The 18,054-nt window shown below is 33.4% G+C and overlaps 1 protein-coding gene across 6 annotated transcripts in view; it reads left to right on the forward strand.

The window, feature by feature from the left end:
- LOC148939273 (uncharacterized) overlaps window positions 1-18,054 on the forward strand; it is a 280,313-nt gene that overhangs the window by 133,980 nt on the left and 128,279 nt on the right. For 5 of the 6 annotated variants that reach the window (XM_089106654.1, XM_089106655.1, XM_089106657.1 and 2 more), the window contains 3 exons: window positions 1,758-1,908; window positions 9,250-9,477; window positions 13,801-13,914. In XM_089106654.1, coding sequence (XP_088962780.1) covers window positions 1,758-1,908; window positions 9,250-9,477; window positions 13,801-13,914 — 493 coding nt within the window. The remainder of the gene's footprint in view (window positions 1-1,757; window positions 1,909-9,249; window positions 9,478-13,800; window positions 13,915-18,054) is intronic. The other variant, XM_089106658.1, reaches the window with a different exon arrangement.

The raw sequence follows: 18,054 nt of genomic DNA on the forward strand, positions 1-18,054 counted from the left end.
CACCTTCAGCAACTTCACAAATTATTTTTCTAAAATTATTCCAACCATGTTCCACATTATCAAATTTTAAAATCTCAAGTTTAGTAGTCAACTGTTCCTGGAAAGTTTTTCTAAAATTCTGATCCATGAGTCTACCAACATCATAACTTCATGGGAGGTAGTTACCCTTCCTAAATTTCAGCTTTAAATTAACCCTAGACACTACTAGATGGTGATCTTTACTTTTAACATCAATAGAAGCACTCCTATATACCCTAGTATCTTGTATTGATCCTGCCAGTCTTCGGTTTACTATAACACAATCAATAAGGTTTGCTGTCTTACCATCACGTGAATACCATGTTAACTTATGAGCCATTTTATGACCAAACACCGTATTGGGGTTTCGAGGGATTAAATCATCCTAAAAGACATAGTTATAATATTTTCGACCATGCTGAACAAAATGGCTATCTCAAAATTTTGATCGGGTGACTTTGGGAAAAAAATGAGCGTGGGAGGGGGCCTAGTTGCCCTCCATTTTTTGGTCACTTAAAAAGGGCACTAGAACTTTTAATTTCCGTTCCAATGAGCCCTCCCACGATATTCTAGAACCACTGGGTTGATACGATCATCCCTGGGGAAAAGAAAAAAAAAAAAAACAAAAAAAACAAATAAACACGCATCCGTGATCTGTCTTCTGGCAAAAAATGGAAAATTCCACATTTTTGTAGATAGGAGCTTGAAACCTCTACAGTAGAGTTCTCTGATACGCTGAGTATGACTGTGTGATTTTTATTAAGGTTCTATAACTTTTAGGGGGTCTTTCCCACTTTTTTTGAAAATCAGCCAAATTTCCTTAGGCGCGTATCTTTTGATGGGTAAGATTTAAGTTGATGAAACTTATATGTTTGACATCAGAATTAAAATCTGATTCTTTTTATGTATCTATTGGTATCAAAATTCCGTTTTTTAGAGTTTTGGTTACCATTGAGCCGGGTCGCTCCTTACTTACAGTTCGTTACCACGAACTGCTTGATTTCATTAAATGTTATGTCAGTATTTTCAGGTTTTTTATTTAACCGAATAAAAAATTGTGGCAGATGAAAGCACTAATCTAAGAGAGGTTTGGTAAGAAAAAATACTTCATTTCAATTGATGAAAATATCCTGCAAGTTGATACACTTTGCTCAGTAAAAAACTGAATTTCTAATATTAAGAAAAACTATGAATTTACAATTTGATCAAAGTAAATTTTTTTCTTCAAAAATTAGCTAGACAGTGAGAAACATTCCTAGTGAATGCTTATACGTTATCCGCCTTTGCAAAGCCACTTTATTTAATAGGCAGGTTTTTTCTGTAGCAAAGACTGGGCCCTGTGGACGAATTATTTTTGTGAACCTCTAGCATCACTCTCTTTCTTTCTTAAAGAATTTGAATTCAAATATAATTTCTGTATTTAAGAAAATAAAATCTCGAACTTTTCCCCATTGTTTCAACCCATGATATTTTGGGTCCTTGCCCCCGTACAGTCAACCCCCCTTAGGCTATGTACAGAATAATTTCTGTTTGTTTTAAGTTTTAATGTTACTCCCTAATTTTAGTGAAAAAACGTGTGTTTTTATATTTAATCTCATTACAGAATTAATTGCTTAACATGCAATTAACCCTATGTACATCCTAAGGGGTGGGAGGATTCAAAATCCGAGGTTAATATTTTTATCTTTGCATCTCCTAAAATAGTCTAAAAATGGGTTTCAGACTTGCTTTTTCTGCAGGGAAGATCAAGCAGATGAATACAGAGACCTGAAAAAAGAGCTGGAACAGACAGCTAAGAATTGTCGGATTTTACAGTTCAAGCTAAGGAAAGCAGAAAGACGTGTTGAACAAGTTGAAGCTGAAAAAATTGATTTAGAAAACAGACTACAGGTAAAGCTTTTTTAAATTCTTTTCAGATTTTTATACATACGGGCTATTGGAATGTCAAGTTTTGTACCGGCCTCTTGGTACTAAAGCTATCATTTCATAATGCTGTCTTGGATTTTAGGCATATGGTCTATTAATTAATATTCTACGAGAAATTGGCGTGTTTTGCAAAATCTTGTGGCTACTCAAGTCGGGATTCATTAGGCCGTGTCTTCATTATGGCTTTTTCAGACCAAGCCGTTCGTGCTTTTTTACTTTTTCAGGCAGCCTAAGTCTTCATTTTAATTTTTAATATTCGATACCTTTTAATCTTTTATACTACATTTGGTACTTTTTTATTGTTACTAGAAATCAGGCGAATGAAATGGCTGTTTTCAGAAAAGTCGGTTTTCGATGAAACAAAAGCTATTTTTACTTGGCTCAATTCGTCTGAAAAAGCCATAATGAAGACAGGACTTTATATAGCATAGAGATTTTTATGCTTCCAATATTTCACTTGGCAATACACCGACAATACACCGTCATAGAGCATTAGAGAAAAAAATCTCATATAAATAATATTTGAATTTAAATTAAAATTCTATATATTTGAATTTAATTATTGATTATTGAATGAGAATTAATTATTGAATTATTTGAAATTGAATTTAATATCTGAATTTAATTATGGCTTTTCTGAAAAAGCCATATTGAAGACAGGACTTTTTATAGCATATAGATTTTTATGCTTTCAATATTTCCCTTCACAATACACCGTCATAGAGCATTAGAGAAAAAAAAATCTCATATAAACAATATTTTAATTTTAATTTAAGGTTTCAAGTAACGAGGAAACACCGTCATAGAGCATTAGAGAAAAAAAATATCATAAATAATATTTGAATTTTAATTAAAATTCTATATATTTGAATTTAATAATTGATTATTGAATGAGAATTAATTATTGAACTATTTGAATTTGAATTTATTATCTGAATTTAATTATGGCTTTTCTGAAAAAACCATATTGAAGACAGGACTTTTTATAGCATAGAGATTTTTATGCTTCCGATATTTCACTAGGCAATACACCGACAATACACCGTCATAGAGCACTAGAGAAAAAAAATATCATATAAATAATGTTTGAAATTTAAGTAAAGGTTTCAATTACCAAGGAAACACCGCCATAAAGCATTAGAGAGAAAAAAAAATCTCATATAAATAATATTTGAAATTTAATTAAAGGTTTCAAGTACCAAGGAAACACCGTCATAAAGCATTAGAGAGAAAAATTCTCATATAAATAATATTTGAAATTTAATTAAAGCTTTCAAGTACCAAGGAAAAGTACCAAGGAAACACCGTCATAAAGCATTAGAGATAAAAAAATCTCATATAAATAATATTTGAAATTTAGTTTAAGGTTTTAAGTACCAAGGAAAAGTACCAAGGAAACACTGTCATAAAGCATTAGAGAGAAAAAAAATCTCATATAAATAATATTTGAAATTTAATTAAAGTTTTCAAGTACCAATGAAAAGTACCAAGGAAACACCGTCATAAAGCATTAGAGAGAAAAAAATCTCATATAAATAATATTTGAAATTTAATTAAAGGTTTCAAGTACCAATGAAAAGTACCAAGGAAACACGGTCATAAAGCATTAGAGAGAAAAAAATCTCATATAAACAATATTTGAAATTTAATTAAAGGTTTCAAGTACCAAGGAAACACCGTCATAAAGCATTAGAGAGAAACATTCTCATATAAATAATATTTTAAATTTAATTAAAGGTTTCAAGTACCAATTAAAAGTACCAAGGAAACACGGTCATAAAGCATTAGAGAGAAAAAAATATCATATAAATAATATTTGAAATTTAATTAAAGGTTTCAATTACCAAGGAAAAGTACCAAGGAAACACCGTCATAAAGCATTAGAGATAAAAAAATCTCATATAAATAATATTTGAAATTTAGTTTAAGGTTTTAAGTACCAAGGAAAAGTACCAATGAAACACTGTAATAAAGCATTATAGAGAAAAAAAATCTCATATAAATAATATTTTAAATTTAATTAAAGGTTTCAAGTACCAAGGAAAAGTACCAAGGAAACACCGTCATAAAGCATTAGAGATAAAAAAATCTCATATAAACAATATTTGAAATTTAATTAAAGGTTTCAAGTACCAAGGAAACACCGTCATGAAGCATTAGAGAGAAAAATTCTCATATAAATAATATTTGAAATTTAATTAAAGGTTTCAAGTACCAATGAAAAGTACCAAGGAAACACGGTCATAAAGCATTAGAGAGAAAAAAATCTCATATAAATAACATTTGAAATTTAATTAAAGGTTTCAAGTACCAATGAAAAGTACCAAGGAAACACGGTCATAAAGCATTAGAGAGAAAAAAAATCTCATATAAATAATATTTGAAATTTAATTAAAGGTTTCAAGTACCAAGGAAAAGTACCAAGGAAACACCGTCATAAAGCATTAGAGAGAAAAAAATCTCATATAAATAATATTTGAAATTTAGTTTAAGGTTTTAAGTACCAAGAAAAGTACCAAGGAAACACTGTCATAAAGCATTAGAGAGAAAAAAAATCTCATATAAATAATATTTGAAATTTAATTAAAGGTTTCAAGTACCAAGGAAAAGTACCAAGGAAACACCGTCATAAAGCATTAGAGAGAAAAAAATCTCATATAAACAATATTTGAAATTTAATTAAAGGTTTCAAGTACCAATGAAAAGTACCAAGGAAACACGGTCATAAAGCATTAGAGAGAAAAAAATCTCATATAAACAATATTTGAAATTTAATTAAAGGTTTCAAGTACCAAGGAAACACCGTCATAAAGCATTAGAGAGAAACATTCTCATATAAATAATATTTGAAATTTAATTAAAGGTTTCAAGTAACAATGAAAAGTACCAAGGAAACACGGTCATAAAGCATTAGAGAGAAAAAAATCTCATATAAATAATATTTGAAATTTAATTAAAGGTTTCAAGTACCAATGAAAAGTACCAAGGAAACACCGTCATAAAGCATTAGAGAGAAAAAAATCTCATATAAATAAAATTTGAAATTTAATTAAAGGTTTCAAGTACCAATGAAAAGTACCAAGGAAACACGGTCATAAAGCATTAGAGAGAAAAAAATCTCATATAAACAATATTTGAATTTTAATTAAAGGTTTCAAGCAAACCTTCAGTTAAGGTTAAAAATTTAACTGTGTCAGTAAGAATTGGGTTGTACAGAAAGTGTAGAAAATATGTTTCGAGGCTACAAAACTTGAGATTATTAGATGGAAGAGAGGTTTCCATACTTGAAATGTCTTTTTTGGGGTGGGGGTGGATTCCAAGCCTTTAACTCATTGCAAAGTTGGGCCTAGTATTTTAGGTAGGGGAAACACTTAACCGGCACATAACATGAATCTTATTGTTGGAGTGCAATTGTTGAAAAACGGGTACAAATTTTTGTCGCGGAGGGGGGGGGGTGGTATGTTTTGTTTTATAGGTTTTTTTAAGTCATAAACTGTATATACAAATATAATAGTGAGTTAGCTCAATTGGTAATTTTTCCATAGTTCCTTAGAAAATATTGTTCTTTTAAGAGTTTGGCGATGACATTTTAATAATTAAGATTTTTTTTTTTTACAGAAACCAGAGTTTAAAAATAGATTTTATTATGCATGCAAGCATGAAATCGTGGTAATTGTGGTAATTAGCTTGGTAAATGCAAGCGTGGTAATTTGAAAGTCTTTTTAAAGGATTTCTCTTTAAGCTTTATTTGAATTGATGAATGCTGTAAAGAATTGTAGATAATTTAAGCACTTAATAAAATTCAGTAACTCGATTTTTACTGCATTTTATCGATATACAACGAATATACATCGATATACTTGCGATATAGATCGAAAGACGATTTACAACGAAATAGTATAAACCTGCTTCTTACAAGGACTCCTCCTTTGAAGATTCGTGATCTTTGAGGTGAATATATCCGAGAAACTGAAACGAATATGTGCTGTGTTGAGCTTGATGGATTTTGTGCCGTAATGAGTTGCTATAAGAAGAGGAAGAATATACAATAGAAATTCAATTAGCGCTGGATCCATTGTTTTGCGAGGGGTAGTAGGGTGGAGTTTGGAATAAATTTGTTTTTGATCGACAAATTTGTCGAAAACTCCACGAAACTAAACTGCATCGAGGTCAAAGGGGTAGTCACTGTTTTAATCTACCAATGATTTAAATGTATTTGTGCAAATTTTAATTTTGTTTAGTAGCCTAATCCCCACTTCCTATAAAAATAAAGAAAATAACACTAAAACTTTTTTATTTTATAAGCCAATGCAAAAAAAGCTAAATTCAAAAAATTATGCTGTTGTAAGGGTGAAAGACTTGTATGTTTGAAATTCAATGTAACATCTTTGGCTTATAAGCGAGTTCATAAACCTTATTGTTGAATAAAAATTGAAATTGGATGAAAGGCATGTTACTGCTACCTTAACAAAAATTATTAGCAACAAGTTTTACCAAACAACAACATCTGTGAAATCTGCAAAAATACTGTTGCAACTGTTGGTAAATATTTTACCAAAACTAAACTTCTTTTGAGCATAAAGGAAAAACTTGTCAATTTCTTTATTTAAGAAATAATTATATAAGAAACAGTTATTTAACAATAAAAGTTTAACTTTAAATTGAATTTCTACTAATTAGTAGTCAAATTTAATTTTAATTCAATTAATAATTATCATAACGATACTAATTCGTTTTTTGATAATTAAATAATTATAATAAATAATTTTTAATTTAATTTTACTCTTTAAAAATTTAATAATACTAAAAAAATAACAGTTATTTAAGATATAATAAGGAATAGTAACTACTAAATTGGTGCTGCAGTGAGTTGCTGGTAGAAGTGGTGTAAGTATATAAGAAGGATTTTAGTTTGCCAAGATAGGACTTCTATACCTAAATCATCAGAAAGCCATGAAATGCAAGCATGTGAAATGAATTTTTTTTTAAAGGAGAATGGGAAGCTTGCAGGGGTTGTTTGAGAATATTAAAAACACAAAGAGACAAAGGTTATTAGAGCCGAAATAACAAAGAAAGCCTAGAAATGATTTATTGAGCAAAAAAATATTCAGCGTAAATGATTTCTTAAATAAAGGAAATGATTTAAGACAATTTCCCAGCGTAGTCTCGCAGTCTCGCAGACTAAATCATTTTAAATGCTGTAGTTACATTTATAGCCATAGCTGTTAATGTGTCGTTTGCTGACCAAGTAGATTTTTTAATGAAAATGATGCAAAAAACGACTAATATAATTGACGAGTCACTAAAAAATTAGGGTATTATGCTTGTATGGATTTTATTGATTGAACTGGAACCTCCTAGATATCTCCCCTATTTCTAAGGATTGAAAGATGCATACTTAAGTCAGTTTTAATATTTGAAAAAGAAAACCACAGTAATCAATCAATATTTTATGTTGATTTATTACACTCCTCATCTCTATAGTGTGATATGATTTTCTCTTTAAAACTTGATTTTAAAATTTGAACAGAAGCATTAATCTAATAACAAAAGTGGATTTTTATGCTCCATTGCTAATCTGAGGAATCTTCCTAATCAATTTTATTGATTTTAGCGTGGTTTTATTGCTAGTTTTGCGATTTTTCAATTAGCTCTCTTCATGATTTTCATTGAAATTTTAATTTTGATCGGTAAGCAATATCGGTATTTGATCGGTAAAATAGATTAATAAACTCATCTATTTTCTCCTCTCTCCTCAAATATTATGGCTAGTGACATGTCCGTGAGTCCTGAATTGGTATCAATTAATAGTTTACATAATCAAATATATGTATCTATATTATTCCCTCATATTTATTTAGCCAACGTATTACTTTGGTACATTTTCAGGGCAGTATAAAGATATAGCAGTAAGTTTACCGCAGATAATTTCGGGCTCTTCATTCTCGGTGCGAACAAATTGCTCCTCCCACTTATTCTTGCATTATCTCGTAGAAACAGCTCCTCTCATTTGATCTGCCATCAGCGGTCCAATTACCCTGGAACACGTATTTTGGCAGAAACTTTCTCAAAATGCCTTTGAAACCAACTTGAGACTTCGAAACCTATTTTTAATTCCTAAAAACATCTAATAATAACATTACACTACTAACTACCGATTTTCATATATGTATTGGAATAAATTAATTTAAAATTAGTTTCTTCAAAATTAGTGTTCCAACGTTGAAGCCAAGTTTCGCGTCCAAGAGAAATCTGAATTGTCTACCCGTGAAAAGATCTGATGTCGCTTATGTTTCTACGTTCTCTGGAGCACTCGCACCTCGGTCCGGGTTTTTATAATGGGTGAGATAGGGAAATATCATACTGCCTATAATTTATATACTGTGATTTTCAGAGACAAACCCAGCCAAGGAATCTAGCTGCAATTCTAAGCTAGGTAAAAGGCAGTCAAACTCTAGTAAGACTTTTGTGATAAAATGTGAAAACTTTTAAATGGTTTATCCCCACGCTCATTAGGATAAGTGTAAGTTCACGTGCCCATCCTTATCTGATTAGGCAATGTTGGCTTTGGAGAATTCAGTCTATTTTATAGGATGCGGTTTATAGGTTTTAGCGGTCCAAAAAAGGAAACAATGCTGTGCAAAGAACTTTTTTTGGAGTAGTATTCGGATAATTGTTGAGATGAGCTTTGTGTCCATTAGCCCATAGGTTATACCTGCTAATTTTAGCTCATCTCTGAATTACAACTGACTGCCTAAACTGAACATTTGAGGAATATTTTGGTATATGCCTAGAAAAAGACCTGTAGAGAAGAAAACTATTAAGAAAATAATTCAAACTTTATAATATGCAGGATAATTGCAGCTAACACATTTTGAATGTACCCCCGCTATACTTTATCCCCTCCCTCCTTTCTTAATGTGCAAACATATAGCCAAAGTCATATATTTCCCATCTATTCTCCCAATATGTCTCTCTTGCTTCAACCCGTGTAACTGTAAATTGAATTAACTGTGACGAAACAAAAACCAGGAAGCAGGTAATGGGTGGCAGAATGCATTGGAAAAATATAATTCTGGCTATATATTTTCACTTTAGGGACGAAGGGAGGATAAAGTATAGCGGGGCTCAATATGTGCCCCCGGCAAAATATGTTAGCTACGATTATTTTGCATATTATGAAGTATGAATTGTTTTTTTGACATGTTTCCTTCTCTACAGGTCCTTCTCTAGGCTTATATCTAATATTTAAACCAGAATTTCACTTAGCTAAATTTTCCTATTTTAACTGATGCACATGCTTAGGAAAAATTGAACAAATCCAATGAATATCTTGATGATGATGCGTCTCACGTTAATATGTTGGAACAGGAGCTGGCCATGGCCAGAGAAATATCCATCCTAATGCAGGAAGAACTTCAAATTCTTCAAAAGCAGTTGAGCACAGGCAGAGATTCAGCATCTACGTTTAAGAGGGAGTTTTTAGTTCCATCGGCGACGGCTCCACATCTTATTAAAAGCCGAAGCCTGGAGGTTTGTATGTCCCCAAGTTAGCATGCTTTGATGAGGCGTGAACCCTCCTCCGCCTAGTGTTATGTCTTAACACATTGTGTTAACCTTATCCTGGAATTCCTTTTAGGAGATAGTGTCTAGAGTTTTAAAATTCGTCGTAATCAATCCTGTTGAAAATTAATTAAAAACTAATAATGAAGTAACAATATTAAAAGTAAAATTTATTTACTTAACTTTACTTAAGGGTATTGTGTTTACTCCAGTCAGTTTTTTTGTTTCTTTCCCTACTTTAGCTTTTGACGCTAAGCTACTAGGCTAAGACCTCAATCATGTGAAATAAGTTAGGTTATTTTTCTATCGATAGGAGGGAAGATTTGCGAGAACGGGAAAATGCATAAGGATTTGTTTTTGGACGAGGAGGGGCTCATAACAGCAAAAATGTGCAGTCCATTTGAGAATAATTGTATTTAATGGTAAACACTGGGGACTTCCACTCGTTTGCCTCTATACACTTACTCACTCCCTTCATTGGGTATTTACCTGAGGGATGACCTTGGTAACCCTTGATAAACTCTTTCTTATCAGGCATAAGAGCAAGCAAGTTCGGCGAAAGGGAAAACACAAGCCGAGTAATGCGTTAATATCCCAGCTAGCCAAAAACATTTTTTCGGCTCTTGGTAAACTCTTTCTTATCAGGCATGAGAGCAAGCGAGTTTGGCAAAAGTGGAAAAGCAAGCTGACCAATGCGTTAATACTCCAGATAGCCAAAAACATTTTGTGGCTATAGATGTAACGCGATAAGTTCCGAACTTATTTATCTTTATCATCCACCGTTGGCCAAAAGACGTTTAAAAGTGTAACTAATCGGGGTGTGTCCAACTATAATGGTATTGGTCCGATTCCCCTAAGACACGAATTAACAGGGGTTTAACGTTGTTATTTTATAGCGTAAACCACTAAAAACAAGAATATAATATGGATTTTGATTGGTCATCTAAAAATAATTGACTAATCACAATCAAGTTTACATTCTTGCGGACCAATGTGGCTTATTAGCCAGTGTGAAACCATCAAAACCATCAAGCCATTGGCATCACACTTCTATAGCTCAGTGTTTATTTAAGAAGGCAAATGAAAAAACGGCCTTATTAATTACATAGCCGTTGAACACGTTCAAAACTATCAAAATCGTCATTAGACACATTCACCAAAATACAAGTTATTAACTTGAACGTCGTGGAATAAAGTTTACGATCAAAACTTGTTCTGTACTTTATTTATTTATTTGACCAAATTTGTTAACCTTGTTTTATGTCCATCTGTTACCCCTTATCAATCTTACATAGACACTTCTAAAGGAGAATACTAACCCTTTATAGTCTAGGAGTTCAATACAGAATACACTTGCTGCTTAATTCTGAGCTGCTTTAAATACATTATTAGATTACATTATTAGATACATTATTAGAAGCTCCTGACTATAACAGAGTCTTGCTGTTTAATTTTGTGCTGCTTCAATACATTATTAGATAAAGCTCCTGACTATAGCAGAGTCTTTCTGCTTAATTTTGTGCTGATTCAATACATTATTAGATAAAGCCTCTGACTATAGCAGAGTCTTGCTGATTAATTTTGTGCTGCTTCAAATACATTATTAGATAAAGCTCCTGACTATAGCAGAGTCTTGATGATTAATTTTTGCTGCTTCAAATACATTATTAGATAAAGCTCCAGACTATAGCAGAGTCTTGCTGCTTAATTTTGTACTGCTTCAACAAATTATTAGATAAAGCTCCTGACTATAGCAGAGTTTTTCTGCTTAATTTTGTGCTGCTTCAATACATTATTAGATAAGGCTCCTGACAATAGCAGAGTCGTGCTGCTTAATTTTGTGCTGCTTCAATACATTATTAGATAAAGCTCCCGACTATAGTAGAGTCTTGGTGCTTAATCTTGTTCTGCTTCAATACATTATTAGATAAAGCTCCTGACTATAGCAGAGTCTTTCTGCTTAATTTTGTGCTGCTTCAATACATTATTAGATAAAGCTCCTGACTATAGCAGAGTCTTTCTGCTTAATTTTGTGCTGCTTCAATACATTATTAGATAAGGCTCCTGACAATAGCAGAGTCGTGCTGCTTAATCTTGTGCTGCTTCAATACATTATTAGATAAAACCTCTGACTATAGCAGAGTCTTGCTGCTTAATTTTGTGCTGCTTCAATACATTATTAAATAAAGCTCCTTACTATAGCAGAGTCTTACTGCTTAATTTTGTGTGGTTTTTTATAATACGCTACGTATTTAGTGGTAATATATTTAAATTCACCAACATTACATATTATGTACAACACTCACGTTGCAGATCTTATAAATGTAACCTCATTTATATCGATGTATGTGTATACCATGGAGAAGCTTTTGAATTGGACCCCCGTTAAATCTTGTTTTCAAAGTTGCTTTCTTTTCTTTTTTGACGGAATTTACTAATAAATCAAAAGGTTGCTCTTGAAAGTTTTTCTTTGGTTTCTTATGCAAAAATTTGCCTGACATATATCGCATATATTTTTTACTCTGAGTATAGACATTGTAATTGGTCGGCAATTACGGCAGTTCAGTAGTACCTGTCCACAGGTAAAGCAGTTAATAATAAGTAGTTGTATCTGCTGAAGTTGTATCTGTTTTAACACGCAAAAAAGCAGGTAGTCCGTGAGAACAGTCCGTGAGAGTCCGTCAGGTTGAGTCCTGGTGTCGCTAGGTATTCCGTTTGGATGGGGTTCAGTGGCATGACTCTGTAAGCCAGAGTCAACGCAGTTCTAAATGAGTACTTGGAGATATCTAGGGAATGTAAACAGGAAGGGTGTGCGAACGTACAGGACGTCTGGCCCCCAATCCCCTGTTGCAGTTCCTGGCTAAAGGGTTATGAAACGGAGATCAGCACCAGAGACCAGAAGGGAATCCCATGACGTATTTTTTTAATCTAGCAGCTATAAGTTGTAAGATGAGGTGCAAAATTTTGCGGCTTTGAAACATTTTGAGTATACTATTCAAAATTCTAGGTTTTTACTATTCTTATCTCCTATTTTAAAATATTATGTTATATAAAAGAATATATATTGTTTTAAAATATACTTATTTATTAGTTCTAGTTGAGAACCTAACAATTATCTACAAAAATTAATTTGGGACCCTTTTGACACTTTCAACACATATTTATCAATATTAAAATAAATTTTGTGTGAAATTTAACTTAAGTTAACAATGGATGCATGGCATCTGATGGATTTGATTAGCTTCTTTAGAAATAGTGATACAGGGATGGAAATTACCAAAGCTTAATTATAGACATGTACAGCTGGTAAAGACGAGATGGAAATTACCAAAGCGGAATTATAGTCATGTATAGCTGGTAAAACATTTTGAGGTATCCAAGTATTTAAATCATCTTTGGACTCGCTTTTACTAAGAATCGTGTTGTTTCAGGCGCTTTCTTAAGAGTGCAAACTTTTTCAAGAGAACACGTTGGTCTCACTTTATTATTTATAAACCTGGTAAAACATTTTGAGGTATCCAAGTATTTAAATCATCTTTGAACTTGCTTTTACTAAGAGTCGTGTTGTTTCAGGTGCTTGCTTAAGAGTGCAAACTTTTTCAAGAGAACACGGTGGTCTCACTTTATTATTTATAAACCGATAAGGCCTGCTTCAGCCTTTTGGTTTGCAAAAAGATGGCTCTGATGTCAACAGACACTCCCTCTACATGCGTTGCCATCGGTTTTCTGATTTGCCATTTCCTATGTGACGTTAGATGTCCAGTTTTTGTGTGTATCTTTTTAGTGTTACATATATTTTGGAGCTTTAGATTGTTGTGCTCGCTTTCTTCTCATAGTTTATAAACACTTATGAAAAAGTTTCAGTTTAAACGGGTCGGTTTCTTCAGGAATGCAGAAAAACAAAATGCTATATTATTTTCATGTACTAGGGCTATGAAAGATTGTCTCTTCAGGAATACAGAAAAACAAAATGCTATATTATTTTCATGTACTAGGGCTATGAAAGATTGTCAATTCCACCGTTTTTTTTTCAATAACGCGATTTGTTTTGATTTGTAACGTTTGCATGCGTTTATTTGTGCTGACGCGCTTGTCCCCGATTAGAATTTTTCTTTTCATTGTTCTTTTAATTTTTCTTTCTCCTCTTCGTATTTTGTATGCACGGAGGCTTAAGCTATTTCATGCAGATGGAATAATAAATAAATTATCATTATTATTATTATTATCAATTAATATTTATCTGTAGATCTATGCTTGAAGTATACTCCAATTAAAGTCAGGTCACTTTTATAGGGACCAGGGATAAGGCGACAAGCGTCAGAGGAGAGTCAGTATGTTCGTGACTTGCAAGATTGCCTGGAAAGAGAAGCAGATCTAAGAGAGCAATTGAAATTTGCAGAAGAGGAAGTGAGTATCTCTTAACAGGAAAGATTAAAGCCTTCCATTTAAGGAATGGAATCAAAGTGACCCCAATAGGGGGTGTCGTGGTTGCAGAGGCAGCTGAAACCTAGTAAAGGACGAACCTCGGCCAATAGTAAATCGAAATAAAAATACACAATAAAATCACAATGACTAAAAACCCTGGACATAAAACTTACAGTCCCCTGGCTTAAACAAGGAAAATTCCTTTTTTTTATCTGAAGCATTTATGTTGCCTCTTTTTTTATTCTCTGCTGCTAGCGGGTAACTGGAATATCAGGGCTACCTGTTTAAGGACACATCTTAAAGGAAATTACTATATCTACTTACTTTTGTAATTAACAAAATACAATATTTAAAATAAAATTAATTTTGTTAACAAAACAACTTCATCTTTGTATACAATTTAGTAAAGAGCGTCGTGGCTTCCATGCATTTTTTTCCTTGATCACTTTGTATAGAAGAGGTAGTCATAGAATCTCTTAAGTTGGTTCAGTTGATCAGAATTTAAAAGTTCTAGTTCCCTTTTTCAAGCGTCGAAAGTTATAACCCTAAAATATGGTAAAATCTTTGACAAAAACTGCACTTTTTGGCAGCACGACCTTTATTGACAACTAATTAAAAAAACTTTTTCCACAAAATAAGTTTTTCAAAGAAAAGTAAAGAGCTACATTAAGCCAAAAATGAGCAAAAATAAAATCAAATAATCTACCAAGCGTGAAACCGCTAGAAATCAACATCGATAAATAAATGAAACCCAAAACGAACAGAAATTACAATAAATAACAGAGTCAAACTCAAAACGAGAAGAAATTAACATGAGTAGGGCTTTTAAAAATCTGGACACAAATAGTAGTGTTTAATTTCGTTTCGTACCTCCTCTAGTTGACCTGAAATAGAAAACTTGATACCATTCGCAATAAAAACTGTTTACTTTCTTTGATTGCTTGGATACATTTACGCTATTTTGATTTGGTTGAATTTTAAGAGCAGAAGTAGCCCCGAAAGTTTGAACATAATACCCTCAGTCGTTCTTGGAATACTGCTGAGATGCCTTATTGGGAATTATCATTAAAACAGTGCATTTTGACTGAATCTTGAGGCAACATTTAGATTTTAAACATAATAGGCAAATTGGAGGGTGGGCGTGGGAGGGAGATTAGCTGACCTCCCATCACTTTCAACTATTAAAAAGGGAATTAGCCCTTTCTAATTTCAATCGAATAAGTTCGTTTTGAAGTTCTTAAGACAACTCCTTCAATACGAAATGCCTTGGTCTAAAAAAAAAAAAAAAAAAAAAAAAAAGAAGAAAAAAATAAAAAATTGTACCAACTTCGATCTTAACTACATAAATGCCAAGCCTTCCAATGAATTTTGACTATTAAAAATGGTACTAGACCTTTCAATTTCCAATCGAATGAGCCCTTTTGTAGTGTCTACGAGACTCTAGCCCTTTTTGAGACTCTTAAAAAGAGCACTAGAGTGTCTGAATACCAATCCAATGAGCCCCCTCCGAAGTTTATATGACCATGTTTTCCATAGACACCTTATATGCCCCCAGGGCGTAAATTAGAAGCCTTGCCCTGGGGGTTGTGAGGGGGGTTTTCATCCTCAAAAACCTAATTTCAAGAGCTTTCAACTACGTTAAACAAAATGGCTCTCTCAAAATTTTGATTGGATGTGCTTGGGGAAATGATGGGTGTGAGCGAGCCGTTAGCTCTATAATCACTTTCAACTATTAATAAAGGCACTAGCCCTTTCAATTTCCAATCGAATGAGCCCTGTTGAAGTTTCTACGACAACTTTTTCAGTAAAAAAACTTATATACTCCCAGGGTATAACTTAAAATTCTTGCCCTGAGGGATGGGGGGTTCATCCTTAAAGACCTAATGTCCAGAACTTTCAACTACGTTGAACAAAATTGCTATTCCAAAGTGTTGACTGGATGTGTTTGGGGAAAAGGTGGGTGTGAGAGGGGGGTTAGATGCCCTTTCAATTTCCAATCGAACGAGCCCTTTTTTGACGTTTCTACGACTTTCTATAACATATTCTGTAGAAACCTAATATTATTATTATTATTATTATTCATTTATTGCCCGTCAAAAAAAGGTACAAAAGGTACAGTAGACGGAGTAATCACTAAAGAAAACAAATAAAAAAAGAAGAAAAAGAAGGACACAAACACACATTGAAAATTCAAACACATGACAGAAGAAAACTCTTCATTACATTAATACGAACAGTGACTATATGCATTACATTAATATAAAAAAACTATTGTGAACAAATTGTTGACCATGGATGATTAAACTTACTTTGAAAACAGAATAGAGATTTATTAATGCTAATATTAGGGTCAGCTAGCTTATACCAATGAATAATTTTACGGTTTCTTGTCCAAGGGGGCAAATGTAGAAGATATTTAGCAAATCTGAAGAAGATTGATCGTAGGTGCTTTTTATCTGTAAATGTAAAGAATCTCCAGAAAGGAGCAATGTAAAGCAGATGAGGAAGGGCTGTGGCGTTGTAAATGGATGCTAGAATATAACGGTTGAAACGTAGTTTGCTTTTTACGATTACAGCGTAAGAAATGCTAATTTAACGGTCAACGTGAGAAATCAGCAAACGACGTGTGTGGCCTATAGATGTGCCAATTGGGAGGCCCAGGTATGTAATATGGTCTGAGGGTTTAACAAGAGAACCGTCCATGTTTATAAGAGAAGTAGAGGGATTTTGCCAATTGAAAAGGATTACTTCGGATTTCTCAGGATTAAAAGACAGACCGATTTTTGAATATTCATCTTTGAAAATTTTGAAATTCTACTCAATGTGCTGGATTGTATAGCTGAGATTTAGGATGTCATCAGCATAACAAATAAAAGACATTTTAATTCTCTCAAGAATGCATGAAGGAAGACACTTTGCCTGTGCTTCCACGACACTATTATTGAACAGGGTTGGGGAAGTGATAGCTCCCTGTCTAGTCCCTTTCTTAACGAGGATGGGGTATTGAGGATTCACAAGCATATTCGAGGGAATCGAAGAGTTTGGCCTCACACGAGAATTAATGCAATTATATAGGGAAGGATGAAGAGCCGACTGCAGGGAAAAACGGGATGGAAGTTTTAAACGCACTTTTAGATTCCTATATAAATCCCTGAGGACACGGACAACTGATGGGTTTACGCCTCGCCTTGTCATATGAAGAAGCATGGACGAATGAATTAAGGAATCAAACGCACGTCTAACGTCATGTCCGGCGAGGATCATACTTTCTCCCGAAGATTCAGCGTCGGCGAGGGCAGTAAAAACTGCTGTAAGAGCATATGCAAATGGCAAAACTTACAACCCGTGCCCTGACGGCTGTGAGGGGGTTGCCATCCTCAACGACATAATTTGCGGACCTTTCAACTGCGTTAAACAAACTGGCTATATCAAAATTTTGATTAGATGTGTTTTGGGAAACGGTGGGCATGAGAGGGGGGTTACTTGCCCTCCAATCAATTTCGACAATTAAAAAGGGCACTAGCCGTTCCAATTTCCAATCGAATGATTCCTTTTTGAAGCTTCTGCAACAACGCTTTCTAAAAAAAAATTATGTGCCCCCAGGGTATAACTTACAACCCTTGCCCTGAGGGCTGTGGGGGGGGGGAGTGTCATCCTCAAAACATAATTTCCGAACTTTTTAACTACGTCGAACAAAATGGCTATTTCAAAATTTTGATTGGATGTGTTTGGGGAAATGGTGGGTGTGATATGGTTTTTAGTTGTCCTCGAATCACTTTTGACTATTAAAAAGGGCAAAAACGCTTCTAATTTCCAATCGAATGAGCTCTTTTTGAAGCTTTTACAACATCTTTATCTATAAACACCTTATATGCCCCCAGGGCATAACTTACAAGCCTTCTGTCGATGACTCTGAGGGGTATGTCATCCTTAAAGACCCAATTTCTAAAACTTTTAACTACGTTGAAGAAAATGGCTATCTAAAAAATTGTATGGGGTGTGTTTGGGGAAAAGGTGGGGGCGTGAGAGGGGGGTTAGTTGACCTCCAATCACTTTTGACTATTTAAAAGGCACTAGCACTTTGAATTTCCAATGGAATGAGCCATTTTCAAGTTTCTACGA

This window comes from Artemia sp. Qi Xiang Cuo, chromosome 21, assembly GCF_049724085.1.
Source record: "Artemia sp. Qi Xiang Cuo chromosome 21, ASM4972408v1, whole genome shotgun sequence".
In the NCBI taxonomy this organism is placed as follows: Eukaryota; Metazoa; Arthropoda; class Branchiopoda; order Anostraca; family Artemiidae; genus Artemia; species Artemia sp. Qi Xiang Cuo.